At 38.4% G+C, this 21,022-nt stretch overlaps 3 protein-coding genes across 10 annotated transcripts; 2 read left to right on the top strand and 1 right to left on the bottom strand.

The window, feature by feature from the left end:
• Nucleotides 1-498: 498 nt before the first annotated feature.
• Nucleotides 499-8,419, top strand: LOC113111196 (zinc finger CCCH domain-containing protein 11A-like). 8 transcript variants are annotated; one of them, XM_026275725.1, is made up of 17 exons: nt 499-648; nt 1,979-2,045; nt 2,208-2,301; nt 2,528-2,647; nt 2,744-2,867; nt 2,957-3,145; nt 3,323-3,388; nt 3,467-3,547; nt 3,642-3,743; nt 3,822-3,890; nt 3,976-4,071; nt 4,156-4,689; nt 4,779-4,846; nt 4,925-5,315; nt 5,508-5,671; nt 5,801-5,940; nt 7,317-8,419. In XM_026275725.1, the coding sequence occupies exons 3-17, from the start codon at nt 2,248-2,250 to the stop codon at nt 7,522-7,524; spliced, it is 2,406 nt and encodes an 801-aa protein (XP_026131510.1). In that variant the 5' UTR covers nt 499-648; nt 1,979-2,045; nt 2,208-2,247; the 3' UTR covers nt 7,525-8,419. The 8 variants fall into 8 exon arrangements, with proteins under 8 accessions (XP_026131510.1, XP_026131508.1, XP_026131509.1 ...); XM_026275723.1 differs by having other exon boundaries at nt 2,182-2,301; XM_026275721.1 differs by having other exon boundaries at nt 514-648; nt 1,500-2,045; nt 2,182-2,301.
• A 554-nt stretch (nt 8,420-8,973) lies between these two features.
• maf1a (MAF1 homolog, negative regulator of RNA polymerase III a) lies at nt 8,974-13,271 on the top strand. Its single transcript, XM_026275731.1, has 7 exons — nt 8,974-9,680; nt 9,822-9,950; nt 10,034-10,196; nt 10,307-10,428; nt 10,544-10,663; nt 11,226-11,330; nt 11,596-13,271. Exons 1-7 carry the CDS (start codon nt 9,598-9,600, stop codon nt 11,615-11,617), a joined length of 744 nt encoding a protein of 247 aa, XP_026131516.1. The 5' UTR covers nt 8,974-9,597; the 3' UTR covers nt 11,618-13,271.
• Nucleotides 13,272-13,410: 139 nt separating this feature from the next.
• LOC113111197 (tribbles homolog 2-like) lies at nt 13,411-17,814 on the bottom strand. Its single transcript, XM_026275730.1, has 4 exons — nt 16,979-17,814; nt 15,853-16,140; nt 15,455-15,747; nt 13,411-14,799 (listed from the first exon to the last, which is right to left on the bottom strand). The coding sequence occupies exons 2-4, from the start codon at nt 16,138-16,140 to the stop codon at nt 14,337-14,339; spliced, it is 1,044 nt and encodes a 347-aa protein (XP_026131515.1). The 5' UTR covers nt 16,979-17,814; the 3' UTR covers nt 13,411-14,336.
• Between the last annotated feature and the right edge of the window lie 3,208 nt (nt 17,815-21,022).

Raw genomic sequence — 21,022 nt, 5'->3', positions numbered from 1 at the left:
TGGCTATTGTTCTAGATACAGTGCGAGTGAGAATCAGTTAAACATATACTACATACAAAATGGTGTATTTGTGTTCTTTTCACTAGGATATTGCAGCACAGTTACTCAGATACTACTTTTTAATTTCTTTATTTTAGCCTAACTCCTAAACTCTTATAATAATTTTTTATAAACTCTTATTTTCTTTCAAATCTGCATACACTTCTTCTGCCCAACACACAAAAAAGTCATACTTTTAAATAAGTCGCTATAAAATAAATAAACCACTGTTAAATACAAGAAATGTAGCGCACAAGTCGTTTGGATCTCTTTTAAAACAAAAAGATACTACCCTATATTTTCCTCTGGCTTGACTTACAGGAATTCAGGTTCTGAAGAATAAAGAAAGTCGTAGGGGTTTAGAACATATAAATATGTCTATGGTTTAGATTAGAACAACGACACCTACAGTCAAATACTCTTTGCTACAGTTTTTGGTGAACTATCCCTTTAACGAGTCTGTTCGTCAGCACTTTGCCGTCTGGGTAGCCGGGCGCCATTTTCTACGCCTGTGAAATCAAGAAGGGATAAAGTCCAGTCCAGGAGCGTCGGCCACGACTGTCTACATGCACCAAACCGAACATACTTAATTCCAATCGGTTTAAACTGGTAATTGTGATTGAACTTTTTATTTAATCGCTGATTTATTTTATTTAAGTGCAGTAACGTTAGTCGTGCTAAAGTTAACAACATGCTAACTTACCCGAAGCTAGCAACATGCTGTTCGAAAGCCATAGAACACGGTGTTATTTTCACGTAAACAGCTTTTAGGCTTGAACATATGAAATAATTATTTGTTCTTTACACGTTCTTTGTCTCTGTTTCTCATCTGACAACTTTCGTAATTTAGTGAGTTAGACCAAATACGACACTAAAGGCCTAACAAGACAAAAGGGGATAAAACTATCTTTTGAACCGTCAGTATAATTTATAATGTATCTAACGTTAATCGTAATCGAAATTTGGAAAAACTCAATGGAAACATAATATATATAAAAATAAATAAATAAAAGTCCTTTTGGTTTATTTATGAGTGTGTAACGTTCGATTGTGTAATATCAGTTACTTTTTTTTCTTCATTTGAAAAAAAAAAAATATGTTAAAGTATTTGAGATTTACTGACGCGGATTTTGTAAACTTGACTCTGAATGTACAGGTGCGGATTCAAAATCTGCGAAATGTTCATTCAGAAAATACCAATTTTAAAACTTGATGGTTTATCATGCTCGAAAAAACGATATCCAGAACCAAAATGAGTTCAAATACAAAAATGTCTTCCCAATCTGAAGTTGTGTGCGTTATCACGTATTATTGTGTCCAGTTACAGGTGATATAAATCCAAAACATGTTCAGTTTGCTTTAAGATTCCCATGTAATAAAATGTTATGTTCATGTTCTTATTCCTATAACCAATTGTTCAGGACATGGGGAGTGTTTTTGTCTCTTTTTTTGAAATATAGGTTATGCAAGAACTTGTCCTTCATTCCAGAGGATAACTGGATTTGGAGAATGAAATAGCTTCCCTGAAGATTGCTGCTTTTTTATCTCACCATTGATTTTTGGGTGTCCTTTATTGAGCATTTTTTTTTTTAAGTTCCAGTCTACCCCCTTTAAATTTTCCACCTGCCTTCAGCAAATGTAGAAGAGAATCCTTCGTTTTGTTTCTTTCCAACATCCAAGATATCCAGTTCCCTTTTTTTGCCCTCGTCTATCTTTTTTTGACCACATCTAGCTTGAGGATTTTTTTAAAACTCCCCCAAACCCCCTCACCGCTCAATTGTCAACAATATTGAAAAAAAAAAAAAAATGAAACGGACATTTTCCACCACCTGCCAATTTTAACACAGCAGTCTGATGGGAACAAGTTTCTAAGAGAGGCAAAAGTTGCCCCATCTCTCCCCCTGTTCAGTCTTTACTCATCAGTCCAGTGTTCCTTCAGGATCCATACAGTCCGGAGCGACCCTTCAAGTGCTTGAGATCACCAGGGAACATCTCAGCCACTGCAGGTGAACTAAGTTCTTGCAACTTCTTTCTCTCAAGTAAATATCGGCCACCATTTTGCATCATTCAGGACAGAATGTGAAAGTGAAAACTGTGAAAGGATCTACAGGGGCATGAATAGGCTTGTAACACTCTAAATAGGGAGATTCACGTAGACCTTATCGCAGGAGTCCAGGACGAGATCCCAGCATCACTGAAGAGGCCAGAATGACCATGCAAGGAGATGACTGCTACTTCTTCTACTATTCCACCTGTACTAAGGTAAAATAAATAGTCATATGCTGTGCATTATGTACCCATAGATATATATTTGTATATATGCATATATTTAGGTATGTATAATAAATAAAATATTACATTGTTAAATAAAGATTTAATGTGAAAAGTATTATGATGAAATGTAATATGCAAAGGTTTTTTTACATGCATAAAAAAATGATGATCGTGATTAAAAGTTCATTTTTGGTGTTGCAATTTGCCTTTTAAGGGTGACAGCTGCCCTTTTCGCCATTGCGAGGCCGCCATGGGTAGCGAGACGGTCTGCACCCTGTGGCAAGAGCAAAGGTGCTTCCGTGACATCTGCAAGTTTCGCCATATGGAAATAAAGGTTTGTGACCGATTCCAAAACCTCTTTCTGTTAAGATTCTTGCATTGTTTCTCAAATGGGACCTTAATAATGATCCACCTTCTTATTACTTTCTAGAAAAACCGCAAGGAAATCGCATGCTATTGGGAGAAGCAGCCGGCTGGCTGCCAGAAACCTCACTGTGCTTTCCATCATGAGAAGCCGCGCATCATCAATGGGAATTATTTTGCCCCAGACAAAGGTATTTTGTTGTCTTTACAGTAGTTTGAACTATACCGGTCTTTATAAATTTCTAATATGAACTGGCCTTTGTCTTTACTTTTTTAATAGGACAAGCAGTGCAAAAGGAGAAGGAAGAGACCCCACTTGAAGACCAAGTCAACCAAGTCCCTGCGCCCACTGCAAACCCCACTAACCCGCAGTTAAGAGGGGTCATTAGAACTGAGACCCAAGAGAATGTCCCGAGCCCTACCCATCCACCAGTGGTCATCAACCCTGTTGATGATGATGATGAGGACGGTGAGCTCACATTTTTGTGACTTAACTTGACCAGGCTTTCCAATCTCGTTCGTAGTTGATTCTAACCTGTAATTAGTCCTTGATTAGCTGGTTCAGGTGTGTTTAATTAGGGTTGGAGCTACTGGCCGCAGAGTTCATCTAGAAATACTCACTGTCTTTTTACTTCAATACTTGCAGATCAATTCTCAGAAGAAGGAGATGAATCTCTTGGCGGGTCCCCCAGAAAAATGATTCCAAGTAAAAGTAAAGACTGTTTCCATGTTCTGTTGATATTTTCTTTAATATATTAGGAGCTTTATTTAATCCTCATCTGTCATGCAGATGATTCGCTGGACTTCGGTATCCAGACATTAGAGGAGATCAGATTGAGGAAAGCACTCATGGCAAGTTTGAAGAAATCTGGTAAATGAATCTTCAGCACTGTTTTATTTGGGCATGTTTTGTTGTTAAGACATCTGGTGCATCATTTAAATCTTCGCTTTTCGTTTGTTTGCAGGGCAGTCCATCATGCAAGGCTCAGCCCAAAACAAAGGAACTGCTATCGAAAAGGAAAACATTAAATCCCGCTCACGTCTGGAAGTTAACAATGCCAGCATTGGTGGGTGGTCCATCAGGTTTTAAAATAAAAAACATTTTACAGTATCAAACCATTAAATAATTTTAAAATTTGTCGCAGATTCCTCTGTTAATGAGATTGGAAAAAGAAAAATTGCAGACAGACTTGGGAAAAGACTTTCGGCCAGAGGTAAGCTTATGAAATCCATTTGCTTCAAATTTATATATCTGCGACCCCTTTTACAAAAACTGAAAGATGATGTTGTCGTTTAAAGATGCTCCTGTGGAGGAAGACCTACCTTTAAAACGACGCCTTGCTGATCGTCTGGGTGGAATTGTTGAATCCTCCACAGACGTGCTACCACAGAAAGGTGAAAGATTTGTTAGTGGCAGCTGTAGTTGGGTCAGTCTTTTGTATCTTTTTCATAATTTCTATTTTCCTGGTCTTTTTATAGCTCAGAAACCAGTGCGTGAAAGAATTGGGTTGACTGCAGCCCCAACTACCACTGACAGCCAGCCAAAATCATCTGGAGATATCCGTATAAAAACCCTCGAGGAGATTCGGCAAGAGAAGGCAGCCAGAAATCTTAAAACAAGTAAAGTTGTGCGTGTTGTAAAAGAAGTGCCGGCGAAGGAGCTAAGCCCATCCAAGAAAACTGTCAAACCCGCTGGCGGACCTCAAGTTAAGACCTTCTCTGAAATCCTTCACGAAAAGAAAAAAATGCAGGAAAAAAAAGCAGAGGAAGTGAGCACAACAGCCAGAAGCCCAGAGGGGAATGAAGGACCTTCCACTGCCGGAGCTGCGGTCAAGGCTCCTGTGGCAGCTGGGGAGGTACGAGTAAAAACGCTGGAGGAAATACGCAGGGAAAAGGCAGCCCGGATGCAGGCACAGCTTCAAGAGACCACAGATGATAAGACCCCAACCTCAACTGAAGCAGAGTCAAGTGCACCTCCAAAGAGGCGCATTCTACGCATTAATAAAAACTCATGTAAATCAGACACATTCATGTTTTACTAGTTTGAAATGGTTGTCATAAGCCCAAAGAAGTGTGTTCACATAGCTGTTAATTCTTTCCAGCAGCTGCGTGCACTGTGGGTCAGACAAAACCAGATGCACCTGAGAAGAAACCAGAACCTGCAATAGAGGTAAGACAAATGAAACAAAACAGCAGGCATACATAAATATTGTTTCTCAAATAATTGTTTGCTCCGTTCAACTCGCAGGCGAATGGAAAAGGTAAACCCGCCAGTGAGACCGTTAAAGTAAAAACGTTTGAAGAGATCATGCGAGAGAAGAGACTCCGCAAGCTGCAAGAGGAGCAAGTCACCTCCACCAACCAGAAAGACGCAGGACTGTCTGCACCCGCTGCCTCGCCGCCAGATTCTGAACCATCTGGCCAACCACAAACAACTGTGAGACAGCGGATTGCCCTCAAACACAAGAGCTCTCCGCTCCCTGCTGCCTCAGAAGCACCCCAGAAAAGCTCTCCCAAGCACTCTGGAGACAGGACTCCATCGAGGAACACACTGACACAATCAAACACACCAAAGCCCTCAACCTCTCCTGTGAAACCTGTCCAGCTAAATGAGGGAACTATTCAAACAGAGACCAAGGGTATGAATTTAACATTAATTTATGGTCATATTTAATATCTCTTTAACGTTTTTTTTATTGCTTTCTACATGACTGTAATACTTACAGTAGTACTGATATTTATGTAATAAAGTGTACCTGCATGTATAAAATTGAAATGAATAACTTTTCCAAATGGCCTACTCAATTCCATTGCATTTGCCTGCATTTCAGTGAAGCCCAAGGTGAATGTGAAGCCATCAGTGATAAAGCCGGCAGCCCAGCCTACCCAAAAGAGGAAAGCTGCAAGAGTTCACTCTGCTGTTGCTGAAGTCAAACCTCTTAACACTGCCTGTCAATCACCTTCCTCGCTGGTTATTCCCAACAAGCATCTTAAGGTAAGAGTTAGTTTATTCATTAATTAAAGGTGTTAGGCAAGTCTGGTGCATCACTGTATAAAAAAAAAAAAAAAAAAAATATATATATATATAGAATACAGTTTAAAAAATTTTTTTAAACCCTTTTAGATGGAGTCCCCAACCTCTCCAGATGTGCAGTCCAACGCTCAGCAGATGCCTTCCAACACCGTGGATGTTCAGATGGTGCCTGTGAACTGCATTGAGCCTGCCAGTACTACATCTCCTGAAATTGTTGCGGTCCCCCAAAGGTATGGAAATTGTTCTCATGTATTTTAGACATTATGCTTTTTTTAAATAATAAATTGTGTGTGACGGTTCAGTATGTACCTAGGTTCTGACGTCAAGGTTCAGTATGGTTTCGGTACAGCAAGAGAAAAAACAAAATGTGCTATAGAAATATTTTGTAAAGCTCGTTACAGTAAGAGAAAAAAATTATGGCAAATTTTCGTAGGGATAAAAATCTACTTCAGCTAAACTGTAGGGAGCCCTTTATTTTAAGGCTACAATTAACAAAAAAAAATTATTTTTAGCTATAATATATATTATATAAAACCTACATAGTTTCTATTTGTTGTTGAAATATAATAATTTACAGAGGTACTATCAACTTGTTTCATAACAGATTTATTTAAACATGCATTTAATGAAGACATCACTAACAGTCAAAGTAAAATGAGTGTATATAGTCCAATATTTAGTGAAATGCTCTTCTCTGTACTTAATTTTTCTAGCAAATAACGAGCTGTTGACAGGCTGTTGCCTGAAGCAAATGTTAAGTGACGTTTTGTTTACAATCTGTTTTAATGACATCTTTCTGCAGTTGAAACATTGAGCGATTATGTGAGGAGTGAGATTTAAAAACTAGTAATACAGTGGAAGGGATGATCGCACCCACTCACACTCTTCGCTGCCGTTAGAACTGAGGCAATTAAACATATTATATCATTATATTACATTCTACAATTATATATATATATATATATATATATATATATATATATATATATATATATATATATATATATATATATGGAATTTTATACCCGAGGAGGTTAGACAGCTCAACACTTACAAGGCCTTGACAAAAAATTGTACAATTTTTCTCATTAACAATTATGTCTGCCAACATTAAAAGCCGAGCCTATTGAGCTGTATTATATATTTGATATACTAAAGCCTTTTTGAAAATGTTTTTTTTCTTATTATTGTAACAGGTACAGTGTACCTTAAGTTATTTTACAGTGTCATTTATATTGTAGTCAATTTGCCATAGACTTGTAAATGTATTTTAATGGTTTTTTTTTTTTTTTTTTTTTTTACATCTTGGCTAGGGGACTACAGACGAAAAATAGCCTTTTGGCTAATTCTGGCTTTTTTAACCATGTTTGTTAATGTGTTTTATGAAATTGCACTGTCCCCTTTTAAATAAACCATCAAATCAATACAGTGATCCATGTCAAAGAGCACCAAAACAGCATTTATTGTCTGAATTTCCTGAAAAAAATGAACTCCTCATTCAGTACACGTGCGTACTGAACCAAAAGATCCATAATGAAAGTGTACTGTACACACACACACACACACATATATAAGAAAAATGTATTTTTGTTTTTGTCTCTTGTAGCCCTGTGGTCAAAACACCCAGCATGCGCTCTCGGCGGTCCAGCACCACTACTGGTCGTAATTCTGTTGTTACCAGTTCATCAGTGGATGACTTTGAAGACCTGTTGGATGAATTTACTGATGATCGGCTTGAGGATGACTTGGAATTGGATTCGGGCAAGGGAGAGGACGACCTTCTATTAGAACTCTCAGAAATGATTGACAGTTAGACATGAGCGATGTCATCCGTTTTCTTACAAAAACACTGCCACTATGAATTTGAAAGGACTGTGACACCATTTGATCCACAGCATTTTAAATTAAGACTTTATTTTCAAGCTCTAATAGATCTGTTTTAATGTTTCTTTTAGTTTTTTCCTTGTCAATATAAGTCTGATTTCTTCATCACATAGTGCTTGAGAAACACCCGTTGTGCTGTACAGGTCTTGACCTCTTGTTTTCTTTTAGTGGACTTCCTAAAGATGTCCTTAAAAAAAAAAAAAAAAAGAGGAACAAATCTTATTTAGCTGTTGGAGGTATTAAGCCATTGTAAGACAGCCTCAGGTATAAAGATTGTGTTGGAAGTTGTTATAGCACTATCACACGTGTATTAAAGACAGGAAGATTTCAGTTTGTGTACTGTGTATACTGAAAATTAGCTTTTATTAGAGAGGCACATCAAGGCCACACTTTTCTTAGTCTTTTTGAGTCACGTGTCTCTGATCCTTTAAATGTTCTTTGGACATCATTATCAACGTTGTTTTAACAGGTCATTTTGTTAACCTTTGATCTAGTTTAGGCAAAACATTTTATGGTCCTACTGTTTAATGATCTGACAGATAGTTGAAGGTCATAGGCTATGACTCATTGCTCACCTTTCTGCATCAAAAATGTAAATATGAAGCAGTGTTCTCAGGGAAAATACTTGCTTACCCTGTATGTTTTGTTTTCTTTGGAAATGTCATGGCCATCCATGTCTTCTCTTCTTTTTATTCACTTTAATTGAGTGACATCATGCATTAAGGGACTGGGATGTAAAAAATCTTATCTTTACTGCTGCGTCTGTCTTCAGTTGAGTTGCGACTCTTCAAAACCACCTTTGTAAATAAAATGCCTTTGAGAAAATAGTGTTTCAGTTTTTAACAGGGTTTATCAAGCAAGCATTATGTTATGTAAAAGCTTGTGGTAACAAGTTCTTAAATACTTGTTGTAGTTATATTTCAGGTGTTTGTGATGCAACCTTAGTTTTAATTGCCTTTTTGTACCCAACCCAGGGCCATCCTTAAGTAGGGGCAATTGGTGCGGATGCAAAAAATAAATAAAAATAATAATTGATGAAACAACCTTTACAATTCTTAAGTGGGCAGCATGTAAATCTCTAGATGTTTTTCTTAGACCTTTATAAATGCATACAACAATAGAAAACAATTACAGCTTTAGAATATTTAAATTGCAATATAAGAATACTCTTGTGTAAAAAAAAAAAAAAAAAACTTCAATTCAATGAATTTGTTTTGCCACGATTTTGATACTTTATCACTGATGTCATACATCAGACAAAAATAATCATACATTTCTTTGTTATGATTGGGGGGAAACAGAAGCGCAATTGAACCCCGAGCCAGCAGGTGGCGGTAAACATGGAACACTTGTACCACTATGACATCCTGACCGAAAAAAACACAGGAAAAAGACAACTGCGTATTACTGCGACCGAAAACTGCAACACAAACGCTCGTCCTCTGCTGTTGTCATTCCTCCACACAAATAGACAACTATAAACCGAGGATTAAGGCTTTTATAAGCCTTGGAATTCTCCTCAAGTTCTGATTCAGTAGCTGGGATGCATAATTTCCCTCTAAATTTTAGCTTGTTTAATGGCAGGTATTGGAAATTTCACAGTAAAAAGGAAGAGATATTTATTAGACATAGAAGTGCATTAAGCAACCGGAGAAGATTATTTACGCGGTCGTAAGAATCTGCAAGGGTGACTTATTTTTTATTTTATTTTTGTTTTTTAACATTTGAATGTAATAGAGAGCCGTTTGTTTTTAAAGGTGCTTCTGTAGGAGACGTCGAGGTTAGTGATTATTTGATAACAACCCAGTATTGGCATTTTGTTTATTATTGCTATATTTCTGTTTGAGCCGTATATTCTCCAAACTAACGTGTTAAACATTGTTTTGGTTTGGTGTAACGGCGGAAATAACAGGCCGATGGTTGTTTAGCAAAGAAATTGACACCTAGTGGCTCTAAAACGTCATTGCAATTCTATCAGTATATATAAAAAAGTTGAATACACCATGAAGCTCCTGGAAAACTCCGGTTTTGAGGCCATAAACAGTCTCCTCACTATTGAAACGGGAGACTGTAAGATAATTGGACGGTAAGTGTTCAATACTTGGTTTTATAAACAACATTTACATATCTGAACACTCAACACCGAGACAAACTGTGTAACACACATGTTATTCACACTGTTCTGGTGTCAAGAGTGTTATTTGAAGCATTTATTTTCTACTGACAGTATCGAGAGCTACTCCTGTAAGATGGCAGGTGATGACAAGCAGATGTTTAAGCAGTTTTGTCAGGAGGGGCAGCCGCATGTGCTTGAGGCTCTGTCTCCTCCGCAGAGCTCAGGAATCAGCCCCAACAAGTAAGCCCCCTCACATACACACAATACAATACATGTCTTCCACAAAGTCACTGCGCATTAACTGAAATACGCTCTACTTTAAGACTGAGCCAGAGTTTGGATGATGGGGAAGGTCCTCTTTCGGACAAGTGCAGCAGAAAGACGCTTTTTTACCTGATCGCCACTCTCAATGAATCTTTCCGGCCAGACTACGACTTCAGTCGCACCAAAGGCCACGATTTCAGCAAAGAGCCCAGTGTTAATTGGGTAAATTTGATGTTAAATGGTTACAATTTCTGAAACAATACATGCACTCATTCTTATATAGAATGGGACATTATAAAACTATTGTAAAACATAATTCATGTTTCCCGCAGGTGTTTAATGCAGTGAACAGCAGTTTGTCTGCTGCTGCGGGTGAGGTGTACAGTCACCTACAGCCTCAGTTATGGGAGGCTCTAGACAAGGAGATCAGCCTTGCTGAATGTGACATATACAGGTAGATATTCTGATTTTAAAATAAGTGTTCATTCAGGCTTGCCTTAAATTTGATGAAGCTTTTGAATAGTGTTTGTTTGAGTTATTAAGCAAGCTCTGATTGCATTCTGTGGCAGCTACAACCCAGATCTAGATTCCGACCCTTATGGGGAAGAAGGCAACCTATGGTCCTTCAACTACTTCTTTTATAACAAAAGACTGAAGAGGATCGTGTTCTTCACATGCCGTTCTGTCAGGTGAGAATCTTTATGTCAGGTAGGGAAGTGAAGTGACATTCAGCCAAGTTTGGTGACCCATACTCAGAATTCGTGCTCTGCATTTAACCCATCCAAAGTACACACACACAGAGCAGTGAACTCACACACACACACACACACTGTGAACACACACCCAGAGCAGTGGGCAGCCATTTTTCCTGCGGCGCCCAGGGAGCAGTTCGGGGTTCAATTCCTTTGCTCAAGGGCACCTAAGTCGTGGTATTGCCGGCCCGAGATTCAAACCCACAACCCTAGGGTTAGGAGTCAAACTTTGATTTTATTACACATTGTGTATTATGTTATGTGGGGGTGGAAGAATACATTTATTCCGCATGGATGCATTAAATTGATCAAAAGTGGCAGCGAATACTTTTATAACGTACAAAAGATTTTTAACTACATAAATAAATGCTGTCCTTTTAAACTTTAATAAAGAATCCTTCCACAAAAATAGAGTAGCACAACTGTTTTTTAACATAGCTAATAATAAGAAAAGTGTATTTAGCACCAAATTGAGCTCTGAATCTTTGTGATCCTTTAGTCTTTTCATGGCTCCACGTGACTCTGGCATCGGCACTGAACTGGATCTGGAGTTAGATGAGGGCAGCTATGAGGAAGAGGAAGAGGGCAACATGGATGAAGAGAGGTGAGGAACTATGCGAACTGCACCCTTATTATTTATCACTTCTCTAGGAAGTACTGCATCATGAACGCCCACGGCTGTTGCGTTATGACTGCAGATAAAATGACTGCAAATAAACCATGTGGTTCCAGTGTATTTGCTAATGGAAAGCCAACAGCCAAAAGTAACATTGTAGTGTAACTAAAGAAAATTACTCTGATATTACCAGACTGACAAACAGCAGCTTGTGTCATTAAGGTCAATGATGGATTGATGGGTCTTTCCACAGGTACGGTGCACTGTGTGCCTGATGAAGCCCTCCTCCTTATCATCTGAAGCCAGCATATCTTGCCTGAGTTTTAATCGCCTGTTATTCTTTTCTGCTTCTGTTTCAATTGTATATATCGTTGGTCATTTCTGAAGAATAGAGAGATGTGGTAATCCAGAGTGCTATTCATTGCACTTTAGCATTTTTCTTTACTTTTCTCTGTACTTTCCGTTGCATTCTCTTAATGTTCCTCTGAATTCCACAGGAGGGAACATGTGTGATATGTGTTATGATACTTGCCATTTTACACTTCCAAAGAGGTCATGTTATTTGTATCTGAGTGCGTGTATATAAGTTTTATTCTCCCTGGCTGTTTTCTCCCTCTCCAGGTATTTTTATTTTTTGATACTCAAACCTCATTCATTTATTCGTGTTCATTATTTCCACTAGTTTTTATGACTCCAAGTACTTTACTTCAGTATTTCCACTAGGTGGCATCCTTCAACATCCTTGTCTTCTGCCTCTGATCATCCTTTAATGTTTTAAGTTTTAAAGCATTTTGAGCATTAAATGAAATTAAAAGATTGTAAGTCATAGTTCACATTTAAATGTTTTTTTCAAGTTTCCATGTTTGTGAGACCAATACATGCTTATAATTCAATATTTTTTTTTTGTTATAGCAACATTCCCCTGATTTTTGTCTCTATTAATCACAGTATAAGTTAATGGATGAGTGTCATTTTGTTTTGTAGGATTTAACATATTTTCCTTCAACTCTCTAGCCTCAAGAGACAATATTAAATTTAAACAGATATTAGCGTAAAACATCGCCCAGTAGATTTATTGGTGTCTTGACCTTTGGATCAACTTTTTTAGTTGCGACCCCAAAGCAAATAAATACGTGAAAGGAAAACCATGATGGGTCTGTAAAGTTGAGTTTTTCTAAAGCTCTAAGGTTTTGCTTGGATTTTGTAACATATGTGAGGTGTATAACATGAAGTAAACATTGCAGTTCTGCTTTCTTCCACAAAGACTTATTTTGCGTTGTCTTTTGACTCTTGATATTGTTTGCTGATGTGTTTATAGCTGTAGATCTAACATGGTTCTGTGGATAATATTGATTGTCTATAAACTTTGAGTGGGTGTCAATGGCTGTTTCTTAACTTTATTACATCCCGTTTGACATATAGCTTGATAGTGAACCACTTTGTCTGATCAGATTCAGTGCTGTTGCTTAATCTTTCTTCTGTGGCTTGAATAAATAACACTTAGTCGTGATGAGCGCTATAGCTCATAATGTCTGCTGTTATGTGTTGGAGGGCCTCTTGAGGATCTGGCCATATGTGGTGAAGTTGCAATCTTACCAAATTCTTTTTCTGTTTTAGATTTGACTATGTTTGTAATTGTGAGCACTTTGATGTATCACAGTGTTGCACCAGTATAAGAACAGGATACGAGCAGAAAGATGTAAGATCACTTTTGCTCTTAACTTCATAGCTTATTACTATAAATGTTTTGAGTAATATTCCTAGAAACAATCAAGGATGAGCCTCATTGGATGCAGATTTATGCATTAATGATACATAAACATTTCCTTCTTGGGAGCTTAACACATTTTTATGAGTATTCTTTTAAAGAACACTTTTGTTATTTTTTAAAATGCTATGTCAAATAAATATTTACTGATTTAATGTGCACTGATTGTGATTGTTAAGAAAAAAAACACTTTCTTATTACACAGCCTTGCTGAGATAAAAATAAAAATACTGCTTTTTTGTACTGATTGTGTATCGTTAATCAGGCCAAATCTCATAATGAATCATTAATAAGCAGCAATGCAGTCTTGATTTTATTTGATTTTTTTTTTCATTTTATTTGTACTGGCAACAACAAAATACTTATTTGTAGGTACGTCAACCTTTGAAACAACAATGAATGTAGTGTCCACTTCTCGCTAGTAACAAAAAGATATCTACAAAATGACAGGTACTTTAACGAAAAAGGGGTGAAAGCATTGCATGCAGGCATCACAAACGATAACGCATGTAAAGCCTTTGTTTCGCTCAACGGGCACATCTCTAAATCATGTGGATGATTCCTGTGGCACATGATTTGCCCTACATCCCTTCAGGGTTAAACCTGCTCTACAGCACACATACATAGATTAACAGATGGAAAGACATTTACAAAAGAGAACCCTTTTGAATTCTGTGCACTCGTGCTGACCCGTTGCAGTAACACACGCTCAGACTGTGGGAGGAAAAACTCAAATCTTTGGTACTTCAACAAGTCCAACAACATTGGCTGTTTTTCTGGAAAAAAAAGGCACTTTAAATAGTCTGTGTTTTCCACTGCAAAAATATGTAAACAGTACATAAAGGCACAAAGTGTGCATCAAGTATACCAGGAATTAAGTTAGAGGTACTTTAATTTACACAACATGGTTGTACAATGGGAAATCCATGCACTGATTAGACAATACTGATGTTAAAATAGTGTGCACGAGCCTCATGACTTTCTTTCAGGAACCAAGGTGGAACGTCTGCTAGGAAAGCAGCATTTTTTTGTCCTCCGGTGTCATTTTCTTGGAGAGATCACAAATGGATATTTTCAGAGGTAAAAAAACGTTACTTCGGTCTGTAAAGACTACAAGGTCAGTCTCTGGCCCATCACGAACACCTCAGCATACCTTGCGAGGCAATCTCTCTTCCTCCATAGAGTCCAATCCCCCTGATTGTGGGTAAACCGAATGAAGCAGTTCATTAACAATCTTCATTCTCATTTGGTTCAAAATCAGGCACCAACTGATCTGTCGAGTGTCTGGTGCTGGAGTGCTGGTTGAGGGATACGTTGTTATTACAGTGGAGCCACGGGTGGAAGAGTACATCTCCAGCCTCAAGCCTCTCTGAGGGAGTCTTCCTCAACATGCAACACACCAGTGACTTAGCCCTGGGTGAAAGAGTCTCTGGGATGGTGAACGCACCCCTGCGAATTTTGCTGAACAGTGCTGTGGGTTCCACGTCCTGAAATGGATAACGTCCTACTAGCATGGTGTAGAGAACCACGCCAAGGCTCCATACGTCGGCAGCCTTCCCTGAGTACGAGTGCCGTGAGTTTAAGATCTCTGGGCCGACGTAGGCCGGGCAGCCATGTTTGTCCGTCAGCGAATCGTCATTCCCGTTAAGAAGACAGGAGTCCTCCAGGTTTTGCAAGACCAGCTTTGTTCTGAGGAAACAAAAGAGCACCTATCAGTCACCTGATAACTACGTCCTGCGTTAAAAATATAAGAAAATATTTGCTGAATGAGCAATACAAGGTAACGCCTATGCAAATCCTGCAGGTTGTAATTAGTGTGGATCTAATATTTTATACACTTAAAAATGCATGATTTTATTTTTAAATTGCTGTTTTAACAAAAACAAAAGTATTTATTTTATATTAATCTTTAATTTATTTATACATTAATATAGTAGTTAACTATAATATATTTTTTATACTTTTTTTTTATACTTTTTTTTTTTTAACAACACCTTTACGGAGTAATCTTGTTATACCTAAACAATGACAATAACATTATAAAAATTATGTCCAATACCAATAAGCCAATTATTATTTTTCATATGTAAATAACCAATAGTCATTTTAAATACTACAATTAAATTTAGCATTGCAACAATAAAAAAAATATATTAATTTTAAGATTTCAAATTAATAATGATTTAAAAGAAAAATATGGTAAATAAGCATGTGCAATTAAGATCAATACTGTGCAAAATATATTTTGATATTTGCTGGTGTTTAATATTATGCACCCCTTCTACAAATAGCAGATTTGACTCAATTGGCTAGTAATTAAAGAATTAAATCCTAAGTTACTTACCTCTGTGGATCAGTGAACACGAACTTGCGCAGTTTAAGGTCTCTTAAAATGACGCCGTTCTCATGACAGTGCGCGACCGCGGCTGCCATCTGGCCAAACAGGCGAACTGCCTCATCCTCCTGCAGCCTCTTGCAGGTGCGCACGTATGAGTGCATGTCTCCATAGTTACGCTCGAAGAATATGTACACGTTGGCCTCCCCGAGCACCATCTCTGAGATCTTGCAGATGTTGCTGTGTGGAAGCAGACGTGTGTAGGGTGCGATGAACTCATGATATTTCTTAATGGAAAACACCTGGTGACAACATACCAAAACAAGATGATTATTGATCCCTTATTACATCAACTTACATTAACATAAACTATTTTAAATCCATTATAATGAAGCATCTATGCTCACCTTGCATGTGTACTCCTGCTCGGTGACCTGATGAACCGCTCGGAACGTCTGAGCTCCTTCTGTGGCCTCCAGCAGGATGTAGGGCCCAATACGTGAGACGTGGTGCTTCTCTGGCCCCGGCTGCTCAGGGCTCTGGGACAGGGGGCGAAGACAGGGCGCGAGACCCGGGGATGGAGGCTGGCTGAGTCTGCGGCGCTTGCATTTGAAAGTATCGGTGTTGTGAGAGTCCTCAAAGTCTACTCGCTTCAGTCGCAGTGGAGGTGTAGGGGTTGACAGATTCATACTCATCTGTGACAAAAACAAGAAAAGGTAAGTTCATGACCTTGTGACACCATGACTTAACGTACCATTAAGGGTGATTTGATTAAGAATGAAGAGTCTATGCACAAAGGTGAAAAGGAAAGTTGATAAAAATGAGTGCATTTGATTATTGCGCCACACTTCAACACTCAGTAACCGCGGTATAATATCTCACACCAACTAACTTAATAAGAATGGGAGGTTCGTTGACATTGTGTAATGAAAGGACATGATTTAAAACTGTTAAATGACTATGTGATGAGCAGGAGTGCTCGATCATACTGACTCAAGTTCTTTAAGAAATGTTGTTCGGCGACTGTGAGTCATGCAGTTTCAAAGTTATTACACATTCAAGCATACGTCATACAATGACGTAGCCTAGTTTCTTCCACTTCGGTATTTGAAATTAACTTTTTAGCTATTAAAAATGTTAGCGTTTTTCCTTTAAAATACTATTTTGAAACATTTGTACGTGTGAGGTTTCGGAACTTGACCCAGGTCACGTCGGACTCGAACCTAAATCCCCCGGAGCGAGCGGATTTTATCACAAACGTAAACTACTACACCAAGTTCCCGGCTGAATAAACGATTTAAGTAATATGTTCAAAATGCTCAAGGGTTATGATGTGACATCCAAGTTGACAAGGTTCAAACAACAACATGCGCCGCATCACATTCCATGTAAAGTTTAACCAAAGTGTTTCTCAATAATCGTTTCAATGGAAAAGTTGATCAATAACTGAACTAATCTAAGGGATTTGGGGTTTGTTGTACTAAATAGTGATTCTAGAGGTTAATGTGACGCGTAAAGGTTTGGAGGACTCACCTCGCTGCTCAGACAAAGGACCCGATCCTCTCCAAAACAGAACAATGAAAACTACAGGCGCACTTAGTTGTGTCTACTTGTCAGAGAACATTTCCACCGGGGGAAAATTCAAATATTATGAAATGAACTCTGGGAAACGGTCAGCTGTAGTTAGGTCTCAGAATATAAATGAAAATGTCGTCTCCAGTGAATGCAGAATAAATATGAGTCAGTTTGAAAGGAGGCGCGTGCCTTGTACAGTAGGTGATCTGAAAAGTATCCCCGGCTTCAAAGTGTTTTGCAGTTATTCGTGCACGTTTAGAGTTTTCCCATCCGTATTCTGTCCTTTTCTTTGTCCTGGAGACTGAGCAAATTGATACTTGTGAGTCTGGCGGCAACACCAAGAGATCTTCAGTTGTTGGCACGAATGTCTTTGTTCCTTATTCCCGCTAAATGAACGCGTCCTGCATGGATAATATTTCCTTGGATCTTGATTCTCACTGTTGGTATATACGTAATAACGTCCTTTGGAGGTCGGATATAGTTTTAGATCTTTCACGGCGAGTACCGGACAAATGAAACTTGATAAAACGTTGTTGGATGCACTTAACTCTAAGTTCAGCGATACTACACACAATAAATTGTCCAAAGAAAGTTTAACTAGAGGACGCGACCTAAATGGTGACAGCACAGAAATGAAAAAGTAGTCCTTTAGTTGGTCTTTTGTTGCTGCCGAAATTAAAGGTCCTTTTAGTAATGTGATCACAAATCAGACGTGGACCCTCAGCCTGACCGTCTGACTGTAATCTCACTTCGGCTGGGCACGTCTAATATGCTCCGTGTGTTACACCAGCCTGACTCGATGATGCTGTTCTTAGTAAGATTGCGACATCTTGGCTCCGCCCCTCGGGTCTGACGACATCTAGTATAGAGCTTCGCAATAGTAGTACGCACAAATGTTGAAGTTTGCAAGGGGTGGATTGCAAACACTAACCGTGGCGTTTAATGGAAAATGTTTAGCCAATTTTACGCAGTAAACACCGCTAAACTGACCACGACAACTTTTTTCAAAAAAGCAGCGAAAATGTCGTGCACAGACTGCTATCAATATAGCCTCCTATTGAATTTCAACGGAGATGGAAAATAACACAGGAAATAAACAAATTAATGTTGAAAATCGTGTGAATGTACGAGGAATGCGAGGGAAACGGTGTTATACGTGTTGCTATATATACTTTAAGTTTGTTCTTTTTTCCGTTGTGAAGATTAATGCCCCACCCCTGTGTATGACTCAATACCAGTGTTGGTGTTGCACATCAAATGCCTGTCAGGGAGACATGCAGGTAGATGACAGATATAGAGCAAAATACGAAATATGAACCCACAGAAAATAGATGTGTCGTTTCTCCTAAACAGAAACAATATTACATGGAGTTTACATGTTTCTCTTCTCAGGTCTCCTTTGGGGATCTGAACAGTGCCTCAAACTGTGTTCAAGTTTGCAGAGACACCAAAAGTCAAACATTTCAATATGAACTCAAACATTTTTCATTAAATTCTCTCAATGTTTATGGTGTGCATATACATTTTACCAATTACCATTGATCAGCATTGTCTTATTTTAGGTCTGTTTTATTCAAGATGTTAAATGACATGAAACATTATTATAAATCTCCTTGAGGTTAATTTCCTCTGAGGTATGTTCAGTGAGCTAATCTTAAGTTTTGCAGCTGCGTTTTGTGTTATTCGATTTCAGTCTGTAATATTGCTGGTGTACTGGTTAGTACACTGCAATGTTTATCTTACAGATGACCTACACTAAGAAGGTTGCAGTGACAAACCCTGTAATCTGAGGCTGGGTGCACCAGGCAGTCAGCAGGATGCCTCCACAGCACTCATGGTTTCAAGTTGAGTCAGAGGTTTCATGCCTGTGTGTGTGTGTGTGGGTGGAAAGAGGTTTCCTGGGCTGTTCCACCCTCAGAGGCCTGAGTGGGAGACCAACCACTCCTTAAAATGGAAACGTTTTTGCTGCACGGTGCATTTATCGTTTACCTTGTACCTCGAGCCACCAGATGCGCTAAATAGATGGATGGATATTCAGGGGGTTTCTTAAAATGTAATCCTTTGGTTTAACAGCCATAGCTGAGTAACAACATTTTAATATCACCAACTGAAAGTTAAAAGTGTAGCACAGCTCCTCTGCGTATTGACAGAGAGGGAATTGTTAGGATTAATATGACTCTACTTCTAAGAAATCTCCTTCCTGTCTGTGTCTACACAGATGTCACACATTCTGGATTGAGGCATATTGTTACCATGGGAACAGGCAATGTCCTCACAAAGGCTCTGTCTCATCTTGATGGACACTAATGGTGGTGTATCGCCATGGAAGCACTGGTCCAAAGTGATCAGGAAGTCATGAATATCCTCCCTCCAGTTTCCACCAGCTGATGACAGCCTTTGGGCAAGAAGGGCACATTTGTTCTCTTTATATCTAAGTTGGTTTTGATGAAAGGCATGCTGACCTATTCATAGTGGCTCTGCATCAGTTTTTCTCACACGCAGACACAAATACACTCAACCACAGACATACGTCTTTGAATTAGCCTAGTTCACGAAAAGGGGCAGACCTGCACATCAAAGTCTAATTGGATTAGCTGCCTGATTGAGTGGGTTATGCTATAAGCTCCCAGATGTCTCTGTAGAGGACGTGCTACACCACTTCCGCAACTAACTGGCTAATCTTGTTAGTAGCAATGCCATTAACATAACAGAAACACTTAAAAGAGACTATTTGAACTTGTAACTCTTTCGGAAGGTAAGAGCAGACACAAATATTATCTTATATAGGCTGCTGAACAATTTTAACATTTTGATTCCATTGAAACTACAGAGAAGATCAGCCCAGGTACTTTAAAAAAATATGCCCGTGGAGTGACCTGATGTTGTTTCTCAAACCCATTACAGCAATTTTAATTTGAAATCTCTAGTGAGCGGTGCTAAAAGCAAGTTGAGCTCTATCCAAAACAGACGAACATGAATTTGGAAACATTTATTGTGTTGGTTGTTGTATGTATTGCAACAGTTTGGAAAATGAAATGTTCAGTGAGTGGCACTAAAAGCACATTCAGTTTTATCCAAAACTAAGTACATTTGGGCAATGTTTCATCACATTGTTTGTTGTATCATGACAGTTCAGAAACAAAATGTCCTGTGAGTGGCTATAATGCTTAGCGCGTTTTAAGATAATGTACCACCGTCAGTAAACTTTACCTCTAAATAGCTGATAATGTTAACAAAAGTGCATTTGATGATGCATCAATGCCATTTAAGCCTGTTTCTCGGATTATTTATGCTGTTTTATCTAGACTCATGTTTCACAGTGTATCAGGTGAGCTATAAAGCAAGTTTACTGCATCAGAAAAGCCATTCATATGCAGTTAGCTATTTAACACAAACTGTGTTAATTTGTTTTAGTTGAAGTCATAACATATTTTTCAAGAAAACATGCAAATATAAGTCTTTAATTATACATTTCTGTGAAAGAGTTTTTAAAAAATGTAGGTAGAAACCTGTTTTGCTAGCAAGCCTAGGTTGAAAAGGGTGCTACAGTCAAGATTAGTATATGATGAAATTAAAGAAACTCCTTAATTAATTACTAACAATAGATACAGAGTGGTTTTGGGAGATTCTAATGTTACTTCTCACCAAAACCAAAATACTCTCCCGTCAGCATACCAATTATACATCACAGAGAAGCCGGCGCTTAGAGTATTAAGCAACTTGGACTAAAAGAGAATCAGAAACCAGCTCATTTCTGTTTATTAGCCTACTGCTAAAAGGCCTTGTCTGGAAGATTGTGTCACTCCGTTGCAGTTTTTTTTTTTTTTTTTATGAAACCATCACGTGTGTTTTAAAGAGAGACAGAAAGACAGCAGTCAGCAGGTTATTTCCTTTTTTAAGCCTCACTCTGGATCATCCGCAGTGTTTTTGAAAGATTGTGAAAGTCTGAATTCCTCAGCTGTGAGCGCTCTCTCAGATAAACAAGTTAGTCAGAGCGCTTAA

This window comes from Carassius auratus, chromosome 11, assembly GCF_003368295.1.
Source record: "Carassius auratus strain Wakin chromosome 11, ASM336829v1, whole genome shotgun sequence".
NCBI lineage: Eukaryota > Metazoa > Chordata > Actinopteri > Cypriniformes > Cyprinidae > Carassius > Carassius auratus.
Note: the sequence above shows the minus strand (reverse complement) of the source record. Positions and strands in the feature narration are given on the sequence as shown.